Source organism: Ranitomeya imitator, chromosome 4 (genome assembly GCF_032444005.1).
Source record: "Ranitomeya imitator isolate aRanImi1 chromosome 4, aRanImi1.pri, whole genome shotgun sequence".
Lineage (NCBI taxonomy): Eukaryota > Metazoa > Chordata > Amphibia > Anura > Dendrobatidae > Ranitomeya > Ranitomeya imitator.
Window position 1 is genome coordinate 469,499,063 of NC_091285.1, and position 17,183 is coordinate 469,516,245.

The 17,183-nt window shown below is 42.5% G+C and overlaps 1 protein-coding gene across 7 annotated transcripts in view; it reads right to left on the reverse strand.

Moving 5' to 3' along the window:
* Positions 1-17,183, reverse strand: part of TJP1 (tight junction protein 1) — a 607,218-nt gene that overhangs the window by 483,644 nt on the left and 106,391 nt on the right. For 4 of the 7 annotated variants that reach the window (XM_069765847.1, XM_069765845.1, XM_069765843.1 and 1 more), the window contains exon 3: positions 15,993-16,046. The exons of the other annotated variants lie outside the window; for them this stretch is intronic. In XM_069765847.1, the coding sequence (XP_069621948.1) occupies positions 15,993-16,046 (54 nt within the window). The remainder of the gene's footprint in view (positions 1-15,992; positions 16,047-17,183) is intronic. 7 annotated transcript variants of the gene reach the window in all.

The following is a 17,183-nucleotide window of genomic DNA, read 5'->3' on the forward strand; positions in this document are numbered from 1 at the left end:
TACATTATTATAATTACATTGATAAATACTTTTAATTATTTATATCCATTTGACTAGTCTAGGGGCCAATTACAAAGTGTTTCAAAATGGCTGCTGCCACATTACTGGATACAAAGCTGGCATTCAACATATAATAAGATGGGTTGTGGGAATGTGTAAGGTCTTCTTTCTCTGCCAGTTATCTATGAAGAGAAACAGGAAGGAAAGTGCTTTATATGAAAGCTGAGATAACATCTCAGGTGAAGCACGGGCAGCTAGGTCAGAAGTTATGAGGATGAGATGTACAGAGAGGAACATAAAGTGCATGTATACTAATGCCAGAAGCCTCGCCAACAAAATGGACGAATTAGAACTAATGTTGTTGGAGCATAATTATGACATGGTGGGGATATCTGAAACGTGGCTGGATGAGAGCCATGACTGGGCTGTTAACTTGCAGGGCTACAGCCTGTTCAGAAATGACCATACAGATAAGCGAGGGGGAGGGTTGTGTCTATATGTAAAATCATCCTTAAAACCCATCCTGCGCGATAATATAGGTGAATTTAATGAAAATGTAGAATCCCTGTGGGTGGAGATAAGGGGAGGGGGAAAAAATAATAAATTACTGATAGGGGTTTGTTATTATTCTCCAAAAATAATGGAAGCAATGGAGAATATCCTCGTAAAGCAAATAGATGAAGCTGCGACTCAAGGAGAAGTCATTATTATGGGGGACTTCAACTACCCTGAAATAGATTGGGGAATAGAAACCTGCAGTTCCAGCAAAGGTAATCAGTTTTTGACAATTATGAGAGACAATTACCTTTCACAACTGGTTCAGGACCCAACAAGAAGGGGGGCACTGCTAGACCTAATATTAACTAACAGGCCAGACCGCATATCAAATATAAGGGTTGGGGGTCACTTGGGAAATAGCGATCACAAAATAATAAGTTTTCAAGTATCCTTTAAAAAGATGTGTAGTAGAGGGGTTACAAGGACACTAAACTTCAGGAGGGCAAATTTCCAACGGATCAGAGAGGATCTTGGTGCAATTAACTGGGACGATATCCTGAGACACAAAAATACACAAAGAAAATGGGAGACGTTTATTAGCATCCTGGATAGGACCTGTGCACAGTATATACCGTATGGGAATAAACATACTAGAAATAGGAGGAAACCAATATGGCTAAATAGAGCTGTAAGGGGCGCAATAAGTGACAAAAAGAAAGCATTTAGAGAATTAAAGGAAGTAGGTAGTGAGGAGGCATTAAATAAATACAGAAAATTAAATAAATTCTGTAAAAAGCAAATCAAGGCAGCAAAGATTGAGACAGAGAGACTCATTGCCAGAGAGAGTAAAAATAATCCTAAAATATTCTTTAACTACATAAATACCGTAGTAAGAAACTAAAAAATGATAGTGTTGGCCCCCTTAAAAATAGTCTGGGTGAGATGGTGGATGAGGATGAGGAAAAAGCCAATATGCTAAATGACTTTTTTTCATCAGTATTTACACAAGAAAATCCCATGGCAGACAAAATGTCTAGTGATAAAAATTCCCAATTAAATGTCACCTGCTTAACCCAGCAGGAAGTGCGGCGGCGTCTAAAAATCACTAAAATTGACAAATCTCCGGGCCCGGATGGGATACACCCTCGAGTACTGCAGGAATTAAGTACAGTCATTGATAGACCATTATTTTTAATCTTTAAAGACTCCATAATAACAGGGTCTGTGCCACAGGACTGGCGTATAGCAAATGTGGTGCCAATATTCAAAAAGGGGACAAAAACTGAACTCGGAAATTATAGGCCAGTAAGCTTAACCTCTACTGTGGGTAAAATACTGGAGGGCATTCTAAGGGATGCTATACTGGAGTATCTGAAGAGGAATAACCTCATGACCCAGTATCAGCACGGGTTTACTAGGGACCGTTCATGTCAGACTAATTTGATCAGTTTCTATGAAGAGGTAAGTTCCGGATTGGACCAAGGGAACCCAGTGGATGTAGTGTATATGGACTTTTCAAAAGCTTTTGATACGGTGCCACACAAAAGGTTGATACATAAAATGAGAATAATGGGGATAGGGGAAAATATGTGCAAGTGGGTTGAGAGCTGGCTCAGGGATAGGAAACAAAGGGTGGTTATTAATGGAGCACACTCGGACTGGGTAGCGGTTAGCAGTGGGGTACCACAGGGGTCAGTATTGGGCCCTCTTCTTTTTAACATATTTATTAATGACCTTGTAGGGGGCATTCAGAGTAGAATTTCAATATTTGCAGATGACACTAAACTCTGCAGGGTAATCAATACAGAGGAGGACAATTTTATATTACAGGATGATTTATGTAAACTAGAAGCTTGGGCTGATAAATGGCAAATGAGCTTTAATGGGGATAAATGTAAGGTCATGCACTTGGGTAGAAGTAATAAGATGTATAATTATGTGCTTAATTCTAAAACTCTGGGCAAAACCGTCAATCAAAAAGACCTGGGTGTATGGGTGGATGACAAACTTAAATTCAGTGGCCAGTGTCAGGCAGCTGCTACAAAGGCAAATAAAATAATGGGATGCATTAAAAGAGGCATAGATGCTCATGAGGAGAACATAATTTTACCTCTATACAAGTCACTAGTTCGACCACACTTAGAATACTGTGCACAGTTCTGGTCTCCGGTGTTTAAGAAAGACATAGCTGAACTGGAGCGGGTGCAGAGAAGAGCGACCAAGGTTATTAGAGGACTGGGGGGTCTGCAATACCAAGATAGGTTATTACACTTGGGGCTATTTAGTTTGGAAAAACGAAGACTAAGGGGTGATCTTATTTTAATGTATAAATATATGAGGGGACAGTACAAAGACCTTTCTGATGATCTTTTTAATCATAGACCTGAAACAGGGACAAGGGGGCATCCTCTGCGGTTGGAGGAAAAAAGGTTTAAGCATAATAACAGACGCGGATTCTTTACTGTAAGAGCAGTGAGACTATGGAACTCTCTGCCGTATGATGTTGTAATGAGTGATTCATTACTTAAATTTAAGAGGGGACTGGATACCTTTCTGGAAAAGTATAATGTTACAGGGTATATACACTAGATTCCTTGATAGGGCGTTGATCCAGGGAACTAGTCTGATTGCCGTATGTGGAGTCGGGAAGGAATTTTTTTCCCCAATGTGGAGCTTACTCTTTGCACATGGGGTTTTTTTGCCTTCCTCTGGATCAACATGTTAGGTTAGGCTATGGGTTGAACTAGATGGACATATAGTCTTCCTTCAACCTTAATAACTATGTAACTATGTAACTATGTTGTTTTCTATCAGAGCGTACAAGAGCACCAGACTTAGACTCAGTAAAAAAGACATATGCCATAGCCTGTATCTTGTCTTGTCCCCTCGAACACAAAAACGATGTAGAGTATGCTCCAACAGAGGAATCCGAAAGGACAACTTACCATTGTGAAACCTGCCCTGAGAAACCTGGCCTTTGCATTAAGGATTGCTTTAAAGCTTAACACATGTCCACAAATTAATAAAATTAGTTTTTACAACTCACTTTAATAATCTGATGTGCCCCGCACATCTAACACATAACACCACATTATAGATTCATACACCAGTAAAACCAAAAGCATTATAATCATTACTATAAAACTATGCCTCTAGATAAATTCCTTCAGGGGTCTAGTTTCCAAATTGGGGTCACTTGTGGGTGACTTCCCCTGTTTAGGTACATCAGGGGCTCTGCAAACGCAACATGACGTCCGCAGACTATTCCATCACAGTCTGCAATCAAAAATGTGCCGTGCACCCAAACAGTGGTTTTCCTCCACATATGGGGTATACGGGTACTCAGGAGAAACTGTGCAACAACATTAGTTGACCATTTTCTCCTGTTACCCTTGTGAAAATTAAAAAATCTTTGCTCAAAGATAACGTTTGTGGAAAAAATTAGATTTTTGATTTTCACGGCTCTACATCATATACTGTACTTCTATGAAGCACCTGGGGGTTCAAAGTGCTCACCACACATGTACATAAGTTCCTTAAAGGGTCTAGCTTACAAAATGAAGTCACTTGTGGGGATGTTTAGAATCACCAGGGGTTCTTCAAACGCGACAGGGCTTTCACTCTCAATTCCAGCCAATTCTGTGCTCAAAAAGTCAAATGGCGCTCCTTCCCTTCCGAGCTCAAACAGTGGTTTACCCCACATATGGGGTATCAGCGTACTCAGGTAAAATTGTGCAACGTCTTTTGTGGTCCATTTTCTCCTTTTACCCTTGTGAAAATAAAATGTTGCTGAAAAATCATTTTTGTGACTAAAAACTTAAAAGTTCATTTTTTCCTTCAATGTTGCTTCAGCTCCTGGGAAGCACCTGAAGGGTTAATAAACTTCTTGAATGTGGTTTTGAGCACCTTGAGGGGTGCAGTTTTTAGAATGGTGTCACTTTTGGGTATTTTCTGTTACATTGACCCCCCAAACTCACTTCAAATGTGAGGTGGTCCATAAAAAAAATGGTTTTGCAAATTTTGTTGGAACAATGAGAAATCGCTGGTCAACTTTTAACACTTAGGGTAAGTTCACACAGGACGTTTTTTTCTGCAGCAAAACCTGATCATCTTGGCAGGAAAGAAGCTGCGACAAAAACGCAGGTTTAGGTGCGTTTTTTGGTGCGTTTATTGCCACGGTTTTCGTGCGTTTTTTGTCATGCATTTTTTTTCTCTTTGTGCATGCCAATAAAGTTGAGTGCACACACAGAAAAAAAACACAACTTCCTGTAGATAGATTGATAGAATAGATAGATTGATAGAATAGATACATTGATAGAATAGATTGATAGAATAGATACATTACCTGCGGTATCCTCTTCCCCGGCATTTTCCCATGGTGCAGAGGTTACCTCAGGTCAGGCTGTGAGGGAGCGTAGACTCGGTGATGTCACCGCTGGTTCTTGAGCCTGTGCCCGCTCCGTCTCATTCATTCCCCAGTCGTTTATAGCCGGGAACGGTCGCATTAGCAGCGCTCCTGGTTGTCAGCTTTATCTCCCCCAGATACTGTGTGGGACACTCGTGATATCAGACTATGGCGGATCAGGGAGTACACTTTTGTTTTTTTATTTTATTTTAATTCAGAAGATCGATGGCTTCGCTTTGGAATGGCAGAATAATAAAATGGTAAAACTGTGTGGCGTTTTATTTCATTAAAATACTTTTTTCAACATGTGTGTTTTTATTTAACCCTTTAATTACTATAGGATTAGTAATGGATAGGTGTCTTATTGACGCCTCTCCATTACTAAGCCGGATTAATGTCACCTTTCATTAGGAAGGTGACATTAACCCCTCATTACTCCACTTGCCACCTCTACAGGGCAAGTGGGAAGAGCCGGGCAAAGCGCCAGAATTGGTGCATCTAATAGATGCGCCTTTTCTGGGCAGCTGTGGGCCTCTATTTTTAGGCTGGGGGCCTATATCACCCTTACCAGCCTGAGAATACCAGCCCCCAGCTGTGAGCTTTAGCAAGGCTGGTTGTCAAAAATGAGGGGGACCCCACACCGTTTTTTTAAATTGTTTATTGGTGATGAGCAAGTGTACTCGTTGCTCGGGTGACCTCCGAGTATTTATGACTGCTCCGAGATTTAGTTTTCATGCGGCAGCTGAATGATTTACAGCTATTAGCCTACTTGATTACATGTGGGGATTCCCTAGCAACCAGGCAACCCCCACATGTACTCAGCCTGGCTAGTAGCTGTAAATCATTCAGCTGCCGGGATGAAAACTAAATCTCCGAGCAGTCATAAATACTCGGAGGTCACCCGAGCGTGCTAGGGAAAACCCGAGCAATGAGTACACTCACTCATCACTATTATTTAATTAAATAATAAAAAAAAGTGTGAGGACCCTTCTAATCTTGATAACTAGCCTTGCTGAAGCTGACAGCTGGGGGTTGCAGCCCCCAGCTGTGAGTTTTGTCTGGCTGGTTATCAAAAATGGAGGTAACCCACGCCGTTTTTTTTTAAATTATTTATTTATAGCGCAGGAGCTGCAGATGAAAACTCCCATCAACCGCTCCTGATGTCACTGTAATTAGCGGCTGTAGGTGTCAGATGATGGGAGCAGTAGTCCCATCAGCTGACACCAGTGATCGGAGGTGAGTTTACACCTCCGATCACAGCTGAGCGTTCCCCACTGTCTTCTGACAGCATGGGAACCGTGGCTCCCTGACCGGTGGGGAGGATTTCCCCGCCGATCAGAAGCCATGTTTGCCGCGCTGTCATGCATATGACAGTGTGTCAAACACTGTAATGTCGGACCCCCCATTCAAATGAATGGGGTTCGGGTCCGCTCTGCTGGATGACAGGCTGTATGGACGCATCATGCAGCCTGCCATCTAGATGTAGCAGAGCCGAATGTGAGGTTACATCCGACTGTCCTTGATTTTTCTGCAGCAAATACGCTGCAAGAAAAGTCAACCTGCGTATTTGCAGCGTTTTTTCACCATCCATTCAAGTCAATGGGTGGAAAACGCTGAAAAAACGCTGAAAGAAGTGACATGCCCTATTTCCAAAAAAACGCAGCAAAGCACAAAATACTGATCACACAAAGAACCAATGTGTGTGCATGAGATTTCTGAAATCTCATAGGCTTTGCTGGTACTGTAAAAAGCAGCTGAAAATTAGCATAAAAAGCAGCAAAAACGCCCTGTGTGAGCTTACCCTTATAACGTCCTGACAAAAAAAAATTATGTTTCCACAACTGTGCTGATTTAAAGTTGGTATATGAGAAATGTTATTTATTAACTACTTTGTGTGACACCATTATCTGATTTAAGGGTATAAAAATGAAAAGTTTGAAAATTGCAACATTTTCAAAATTTTCGCCAAATTTCCGCTTTTTTTTAAATAAATAAACGCAAGTTATATTGAAGAAATGTTACCACTAACATGAAGTACAATATGTCACGGAAAAACAATCTTAGAATCAGTGGGATACATTGAAGCCTTTCAGAGCTACAACCTCATAAAGTGACAGTGGTCAGAATTGTAATAATTCAGTAAAGAATAGTAATAACGGTCCTAGGAGCGCTGGAAATGAGACCAAAACAAGTATTTTAGTGTTGAATCACAGAATTGTAATAATTGGCTTGGCCATTAAGTACCAAATCGGCTCTGTCACTAAGGGTTAATCTTCAACTTGCTTAACTGTTCACAATAACAGTGATTTTGACCAGGGGTGCCCATAATTTTTCATGCCACTGTAAGGCCTCTTTCACACTTCCGTCGTTCGGGGTGCGTCACAATGCAGTGAAGCGATGTATCGACGGATGTTGTGAAAGTAGCTGAAAACATGTGCAATGCATCCAGTGTTACGACGGATGCGTTGAAGGAGTTCCTGCCTGGATGTTCAGGTATAAGATGAGAGAGAGACTTTTTAGCGGACATGAAAATCCTTCCGGGCATGCTCAGAGTGGAAAAACGTGGTACGTCGCTGGATTCCTGTGTGTGACAGTCAGCGATGGATCCTGCGTCCATAGGTTTCCATTATAGCCAGCGACGGACAGCGCAGGATCCGTCCGTGAGCGATTTTCCAACATGCAGAAAAAACGTTCCTCTGAACATTTTCTCCACACGACGGACCGCTATTTCACGACGGATCCAGTGCACGACGGATGAAACGGATGGCCATCCGTCACAATCTGTCACTAATACAAGTCTATGGGAAAAAACAGGATCCTGCAGAAAAATTTGCAGGATCCCGTTTTTTCAAAACTTGATTGGATTTCGACGGGAGAGAAAAGACGGAAGCGTGAAAGAGGCCTGAGGCTACTTTCACACTTGCGTCTGTCGCTATGCGTCGAGCCGACGTACCGACGCACGTTATGAAAGTTCTGCATGACGTGGGCAGCGGATGCAGTTTTTCGACGCATTCGCTACCCATTCTGAAGTCCGGGGAGGAGGGGGCGGAGTTTCGGTGGCACATGCGCGGTAGAAAATGGCGGACGCGACGGACAAAAAAATGTTCATTTGACCGTTTTTTTGTGACGACGGTCCACCAAAACACGACGGATCCGTCACACGACGGATGTGACGTGTGGCCATCCGTCGCAATCCGACGCTAATACAAGTCTATGGGCAAAAAAAACATCCTGCAAGCACATTTGCAGGATCTGTTTTTTGCCCAAAACGATGGATTGTGACGGAGGCCAAACGATGCAAATGTGAAAGAGGCCTAAGTCACCAACTCCACCACCAATCATCAGTAACAATAAGGCTATGTTCACACTTTGCAGATTCCACTGCGGATTTTTCCGCAGCAGAATTCCAAAATCCGCAGTGAAAACCCATCGCGGTTTTTACTGCGGATTTATCGCGGTTTTTACTGCGGTTTCTTCTGCGGATTTTCATCTGCAGTTTTCTATTGGAGCAGGTGAAAATCCGCAGAAAAGAAGTGACATGCTGCGGAATGTAATCCGCAGCAATTCCGCGCGTTTTTTTCCGCAGCATGTGCACTGCGTTTTTGGTTTCCCATAGGTTTACATTGTACTGTAAACTCATGGGAAACTGCTGCAGATCCGCAGCGGTCAAATCCGCTGCGGATCCGCAGCGAAATCCGCAAAGTGTGAATATAGCCTAAAACAATTGAGTAAAGCCAATCATTGAAAAGGGTCTTTTCATTAAAGGGATTGCGGAACACCTTTATATTTATTTAAATGCATGCATTTTGGACTATAAATCTGTTATACAATTTACATACATTGTGTGCAGAATTATTAGGCAAGTTGTATTTTAGAGAATTATTTTTATTATTGATCAACAACTATGTTCTCAATCAACCCAAAAGACTCACAAATATCAAAGCTTAATATTTTTGGAAGTTGGAGTGGGTTTTTTTTAGATTTGGCTATCTTAGGAGGATATCTCTTTGTGCAGGTAACTATTACTGTGCAGAATTATTAGGCAACTTAATAAAAACCAAATATATTCCCATCTCACTTGTTTATTTTCACCAGGTAAACCAATATAACCGCACAAAATTTAGAAATAAACATTTCTGACATGCAAAAACAAACCCCCCCAAATTAGTGACCATTATAGCCACCTTTCTTTATGATGACACTCAACAGCCTTCCAACCATAGATTCTGTCAGTTGCTTGATCTGTTTACGATCAACAGTGTGTGCAGCAGCCACCACAGCCTCCCAGACACTGTTCCGAGAGGTGGACTGTTTTCCCTCCCTGTAGATCTAACATTTTATGAGGGACCACAGGTTCTCTCTGGGGTTCAGATCAGGTGAACAAGGGGGCCATGTCATAATTTTTTTCTTCTTTGAGACCTTTTCCTGGCCAGCCACGCTGTGGAGTAGTTGGAGGCATGTGATGGAGCATTGTTCTGCATGAAAATCATGTTTTTCTTGAATGATACCCACTTCCTCCTGTACCACTGCTTGAAGCTGTCTTCCAGAAACTGGCAGAAGGTCTGGGAGTTGAGCTTCACTCCATCCTCAACCCAAAAACGTCCCAAAAGTTCATCTTTGATTACACCAGCCCACACCAGTACCCCACCTCCACCTTGCTGGCGTCTGAGTCGGAGCGGAGCTCTTTGCCCTTTTCCTGTCCAGCCTCTGGCCCATCCATTTGGCCCATCAAGAGTCACTTTCATTTCATCAGTCCATAAAACCTTTGAAAAGTCAGTCTTAAGATATTTCTTGGCCCAGTCTTGACGTTTTATCTTATGTTTCTTGTTCAAAGGTGGTCGTTTTTCAGCCTTCCTTACCTTGGCCATGTCCCTGAGTATCGCACACCTTGTGCTTTTTGTTACTCTAGTAACGTTGCAGCTCTGAAATATGGCAAAACTGGTGGCAAATGGCATCTTGGCAGCTTCACGCTTGATTTTCCTCAATTCATGGGCAGTTATTTTGCGCCTTTTTTGCCCAACACGCTTCATGCGACCCTGTTGGCTATTTGCCATGAAGCGCTTGATTGTTGGGTGATCATGCTTCAAAAGTTTGGCAATTTCAAGATTGCTGCATCCCTCTGCAAGACATCTCACAATTTTGGACTTTTCAGAGCCCGTCAGATCTCTCTTCTGACCCATTTTGCCAAAGGAAAGGAAGTTGCCTAATAAATAAGCACACCTTATATAGGGTTTTGATGTCATTAGACAACACCCCTCCTCATTATAGAGATGCACATCACCTGATTTACTTAATTGGTAGTTGGCTCTCAAGCCTTGGAGTAGGACAACATGTATAAAAAGTATCATGTGAACAAAATACAACTTTCCTAATAATTCTGCACACAGTGTAGTTTGACATTTACAGGCTGATCTTCCACTGGATGTATTCTGCAGTTATAAATCAGTTGATAAGAGCTCAGAATTATACAGATAAAACACTTACAACTTTACCATCAAAGGATCAGAACAAGCTTAAGGAACCGTTACATTAAAGGGACTCTGTCACCTGAATTTGGAGGGAACAATCTTCAGCCATGGAGGCGGGGTTTTTGTGTTTTTGATTCACCCTTTCCTTACCCGCTGGCTGCATGCTGGCTGCAATATTTGATTGAAGTTCATTCTCTGTCCTCCGTAGTACATGCCTGCACAAGGCAATCTTGCCTTGCACAGGCGTGTCCTATGGAGGACAGAGAATGAACTTCAATCCAATATTGCAGCCAGCGTGTAAGGAAAGGGTGAATCAAACACACAAAAACCCCGCCTCCATGGATGAAGATTGTTCCCTCCAAATTCAGGTGACAGTGTCCCTTTAAGCGACGCTGCAGCGATATAGACAACGAGCCGATCGCTGCAGCGTCACTGTTTAGGTCTCTAGGAGACGTCAAACACCGGCAACAGCTGAGCGATGCAGGAGCGATCCAGTGACGTACTTATCGTTCTCGCTGGTTGTTCGCTCCATGAAAAACCATTGCAGGCATTGTTGCTTTTGCTGTCAAACATGACCAATCACGCCGACCTGACGACCAAATAAAGTTCCGGACTTCTAGCTACGACCAGCGATGTCACAGCGGGCTCCTCCAGCCTCCCTCCAGGACGATACAGCAAGGCGCGGGATGCGCCGCTGACCTCACACAGGACCCCACACAGGCCCATTGGACATGTTACGGCCCCTCCTGTATTAAGTTTTCTCCTACCTGGGACAGCAGCCCCTACTGGTTTCACCGACAGGTTATGCCCTAAACAAAAGGGATCGCTTGCTCTTCCCACACTACTGCCATCTATATGCTCTTATATCAAAGGACTTGAGTAACCCCATGAATAAGACCCGGGAGGGTCGAAACGTCGGGTTCATTGTCTACCTCCATTTATGTGGCTACTATCATTTTTTGTATTATTTTTTCTAAATAAAATTGGCATATACCTTTTTCAGCACTATACCAGTATTGAGTGTGCGGTAATTTTCTCTGCTACAGCGGGCTCCTGATCGCTGCTGCATGTCAAACACAACGAGATCGCTATCCAGGACGCTGCAACGTCACGGATCGTTGTCGTTCTCGTTGCAAAGTTGCTCAGTGTGAAGGTACCTGTACTGGCAAATTATCAGACGACCATTCTGCAGCCAGCAATAGACAGTGCAACACAAAGGCTACAGAAAGCAAAAGGTGTCAAATTTTTAATAAAACCCAACAACAAAACATCATTATTAGCACAAAATCAAAATTTCCCTAAAGGTAGACAAGCCCTATAAGTATCATCCACAAGGTCTTTTTAGTGGGATTGTGGCAAACTGCACCTAACTGACACAGCACAGACATTATAAAAGAGACACAGTAGCATGAATTCACCTATCCGGAATAACAATAAGGCTATGTGCCCACGTTGCGGATTTCTGTGTGGATTTTTCCGCTCAGTTTTTGAAAAATCCGCAGGTAAAACACAGTTTTTGAAAAATCTGCAACGTGTGCACATACCCCAAGACTAAAGCTTCATTTACCCTGGCCGATAATCCTTTAGATTGCAACTGAATGACTGAACGATTTGTCCAACGTGCGTGAAATTGTTCAGATGAGTGAAAAAATTCTCATTCAACTTTCAGAAATCGCGTAATGTAAATGGAGGTTGTCCGCTCATACAACAATATGACTGACAAAAAGAAGGAGTGGAAGTGTAAGTCCGAAACAAGGTCACATAGTCCAGTAACGGAGCAGTGGAACAAGTAGATATTCATTATTATGGGAATTTTGTTTTGCTTCGCTAATTCAATTACCGTACATTTCTTTTGTGCAGGATCAATGAAAATGTTTGTACAATACATCATGTATTCATACTCTAGGTATCACTGATGGGATATGCACTGCTGCTACATGACTTACTGGTGAGAGTTTAGCTAAAGAGGAGCTGCCATATTGCCTGACACGTCTGTTTCAGTAGATACTAGCATTCTCCATGGGATAACCATTCCGGAGCATATTTTCTAATAATGCCATTTGTGCTACTCCTATTTAACATTTACGGGGACTGATGCTTGGGTGTTACCACTTCCCTTATCAAACACCAAGAAAGCCATCCTTCACACAATATCAATAAAAACCATATATACTTTTTTGAAAATATTTAAAAAGAGTAAACAGTGATAAATAAAATCCACAGCACAGGAAAGGAAGGTGGGCTGTCCAGGAAGCACACTCCAAGCATACTAATGACTAAATCCTAATACATGACATTTGTGCCAAGTGACCATGTGTTGTGAATTCTGTGGCAGAGCTCCCTCCTGTGGTCACAAGTGGTACTTCGGCTGATTCTCTCTGTGAGCTTCTGTTGGTGGAGGGAAGTGGTACTGCGGCTTCTGAGTTTCCTCCCTCAGGTGATCTGGTGAGGTCGTTAGGTGCTTCTCTACTTAACTCCACCTAATGCTTTGATCCTGGCTTCCTGTCAATGTTCCAGTGTTGGACTTGTTTTTTCCTGGATCATTCCTGTGGCCTGCTGCTCTGCATAGCTAAGTTCTTCTTTGCTATTTGTTTGCTATTTTTTCTGTCCAGCTTGTCTAATTTGTTGCTGGAAGCTCTGGGACGCAAAGGGTGTACCTCCGTGCCGTTAGTTCGGTACGGAGGGTCTTTTTGCCCCCTTTGCGTGGTGTTCTTTAGGGTTTTGTGTAGACCGCAAAGTTACCTTTTCTATCCTCGATCTGTTAAGAAAGTCGGGCCTCACTTTGCTGAATCTATTTCATCTCTACGTTTGTCTTTTCATCTTAACTCACAGTCATTACATGTGGGGGGCTGCCTTTTCCTTTGGGGTATTTCTCTGAGGCAAGGTAGGCTTATTTTCTATCTTCAGGCTAGTTAGTTTCTCAGGCTGTGCCGAGTTGCATAGGCAGAGTTAGGCGCAATCCACGGCTGCCTCTAGTGTTGTTTGGAGAGGATTAGGGATTGCGGTCTGCAGAGTTCCCACGTCTCAGAGCTCGTTCTATGATTTTGGGTTATTGTCAGATCACTGTATGTGCTCTGACCGCTATGTCCATTGTAGTACTGAATTGCCTTTCATAACACCATGTACATACATGCAGAGGAAAATAGGTAATGAAGAAAATACCCACAGTATAAAGTAAGTACAAGTGTATATGATATTATAATTACCTACGGAACGCTCCTGGAGACCCACCACACCCGACGCGCGTTTCGCAATGAAATGCTTCGTCCACTTCCCTTATCAGACAGGCATGTGCCTACACTTTCCTGCACTGCCAGCATTGATTGGACAATGTCAGTGTGTAGGATACACCCCTAAATGGTTGACAATTTGCAGACGGCCGTAGATTCTCTTATACGAGAGAAAGGGGTCAGTTATGGAGCTGACACTCTGAGAAGAGCTTTATCACAGTGTGCTCTGATTCTCTCAAGTGAAGAGAAGATGGAGAAAACAATGTCTCCATCTGCTCCATTCTGCAGAATTAGGACTGCACTCAGATGTCATCCAAGTGCAGTCCGATGTTTCCCAAGCACTCATTGACTTACATGGCAGAGTGCTATCTGAATATTGGATTAAACTTAGGCATACAGTGATTTTTTTCCTCGGCAGACACTGTCCGGGGAAATAACCGAACATGTGCACAGCCCCATAGACTAACATTAGTCCGGGTTACGATCCGATATTTTGTAGGATCACACCCAGACCGTAAATACGCTTGCCTGCTCCTGCATAATATGAGTTCTATAAATAGGTCAACCAGAATTGGTCCAGTATGGAGGATGGAAGCATTTACTGAAGCAACTGACAGATCCTCTTGAAAAATGTTGCACACTGACAACTTTTTTTAAAATAAACTATTCCCCATATGCCAGGGTTTACAACACATGTAAGAGTTTTTTTCAGAATTTTTGAAAATAGACAGAAGCATCTTGAGGAATACGGCAAGCACAAATATTACAGAATTACAACCACACTGATAAAAAGTGAATGGAGATCATCAAGGCAGGTGCACTAAACGGTGACTCCACAAGACCCGGGACTTGACATGTATGTTTTTACCAGGTGTAAATGCAGTTGTTCTCCTGACTCTTGCATTGTTTTTGTCTTGTCCCAGTACTTCTCCATTCCTGAGACATGGCGCCCTCTTCATTTTATATAAATCTACTCTATTTATAGTGAGTGTGGTCCTCAACTTTTTTTAAGCAGTCTTTTTGAAGTCCACACCTTTGTCTGACAAAACTAAATTTATACACATGTAAGCAAAAGCCAGGCATGGGAGAAAATCTGTATTTACAGCAAGTAAATAAATGACATATTTATGACAAGTGACAGTTGCCCTTTACATAGGGCCTGTCAAGAATAAATAGTGAGTTAAAAATCTCTGAGCTCCCCTGATTCTGTTTATCTTTATCAATTTGTTCTGCATCACTCCATTGCAGAGATATCTACATTTGTAGTTTTACAGTGCAATATGTGAAATCTCTGCTTACGGTTCAACTGGGCATTTATTCAGTCTTCTCTGGGGGCTTGCACTTTCATCCCTTCCTCCCAGATGCTGTGAATCTCAGTTTGGTAGCATCTGAGGTTGCTAGATCAGGATGCCGAGCTGTAATTGGCATAGTCTAAGGCCGGTATCACACATACGCCAGATACGGCCGAGTCTCGCAGGTGAAAACCCAGCTCTGGCGCCGGCACTCCGGAGTGCAGTCGCACAGCAACACATGGAGCTGCACGCTCCGCTCCCAAGTGCCAGCGCCAGAGGAGGGATTTCACCTGCGAGACTCGGCCGTATCTCGCGTATTTCTGATCCCGGCCTAAGAGGGTTGAAAGTGCACGTCCGCAGGGAAGACTCTGAAGAAACACCTGCCGGGATATATTCACATACTGACCTCCTAAAACAACAAATGTGAATATATTTATAATAGAGCATTGCAGTACAAAACAAAAAAGAGTTGCACAATCTGGGGACCTCTAGTATTTTTTCAAGGTATTTTATTTGATTTTTTTGTTATGTCACAGGACTTTAAACAAGCTCTGTCAGCAACGAATGACTGTTCAAACCCAGTACAGTCACTTGGTGCTTCATGACGTGGTCAAACATTTAAGTGCTCCTGCCCACCTGCTTGTTTTTCCTCTATCTCCAACCCCATCGTCTTCTTTCATTGACAGATGTAGCTTGATAGAGCCAGAGAAGGGTGGAGATGGATGGAACCCATGTAGGTGGGAAGGTGCACTTTTAATGATTGGCCACATGGTGGTGCACCGAGCGCTTGAACAGTCATTCTGTGCAGAGTCCCTTTAAGCATATTATGCTACTCAAGTGAACCTGCAGCCATGTTTCTCTGAGCGGAGATCTGGAATAACATTACATACAGTGCATAATGTAAGGCGAGAAGATCATCAGCAATAGAATGGTGTATAGAAATATTATCTGATGGATTTTGTAAACCTTAAATAATCTCTCAGGATACACAAAGTCCTATGACTATTATTACTATACATCAGAACATGCTGTATGCTAAGCATAAAAAGAGGCACCTGTCCCCACACGCCTGCATCTACGGACATATGTAGGTACTCACCTGCTGAGCTTCAAAGTCTCCCATCATGTGTGCGGATTCACAGTGTAGTATATCCTTTTTGGAAAATGCATTTAAAACAAACAGTCAATGAGAAAACAGAGAAGTAGAAGAAAACATCAGAATTAATGACTAAAGGTAAACTCTACAGCACAAAGTATCACAAAGCCAATATCACTGCACCCTCAGGAACATTCATATGCAGATAATCATCAGACACTTCATTTTTAGAGCACGTGTAAGGCTAGGTTCAAACCAGCGTTTTGATTTCATCTGATAAGTCATATATGTACAATATACCGTATATACAAATTAATTTATTTTATGTTTTATTAGCTTATAATTACGGTATATGTTGTTAATACTTAATTGTAAAGTGCTGCGGAATATGTTGGCGCTATAAATAAAAATTATTATTATTAATACATTAAAAGATCCCATATTTCTATCTGGTGGTCAAATCGATGCCAACATTCTCATTTTAGAAAAGTTTAAAGGAAACCTGTCTGAAAAAAGTGGTTGTTAAAGGAAGCCTATTATCTCCAGAATCACTTTTACCTGTAGATATGAATGTAATCTGCAGGTAAATATAATTTAATGCCGGACTGGTTTTCTTCAAGCACAGCTAAAGGGAGAAAATGAAGTTTGATTTTCCCTGCAGCTGCTTGTGCTCAGTCATTGTGGTGGAGTAGAGAGCTATGACAGTGAGTTCTCACTATACTGAGTGTGGTTGTAATCATTCCCGGGACACTGACTGACAGTCACTTTCCAGACACAACGCTATAGAGTAAACTGTCCATCAATACGCAGGGGAGTGATTACAGCGCCCTTCTGTGGTGTGAGTGGAGACTGTAATGGCTCCTCGCACTGCTCCAATGACTGGAAGCTAGCAGCAGGAATATATCTTGAATTGCCTTCCCTTAGCCGATGCCCCAATAAGCTTGGGAGGCATGCTATACTTACTATTTACCTGCAGATTACCATTATATCTGCAGGCAAATAGCGTTTTTGGAGGTGAGAGGTTCCCTTTAACCCACTGGCACGGTACCATATGGCTCCTAAATTCCATGGCAGCGATCCCCCTGCTGAAAGCAGATTTAGCAGGATGAAGATATTGAAGTTATACCGCCGCCATGTGCTACTCGCTAGTCATCTGGGAGGTTTCGCAGCAGTCACAACCCTCTCTGTGACTGG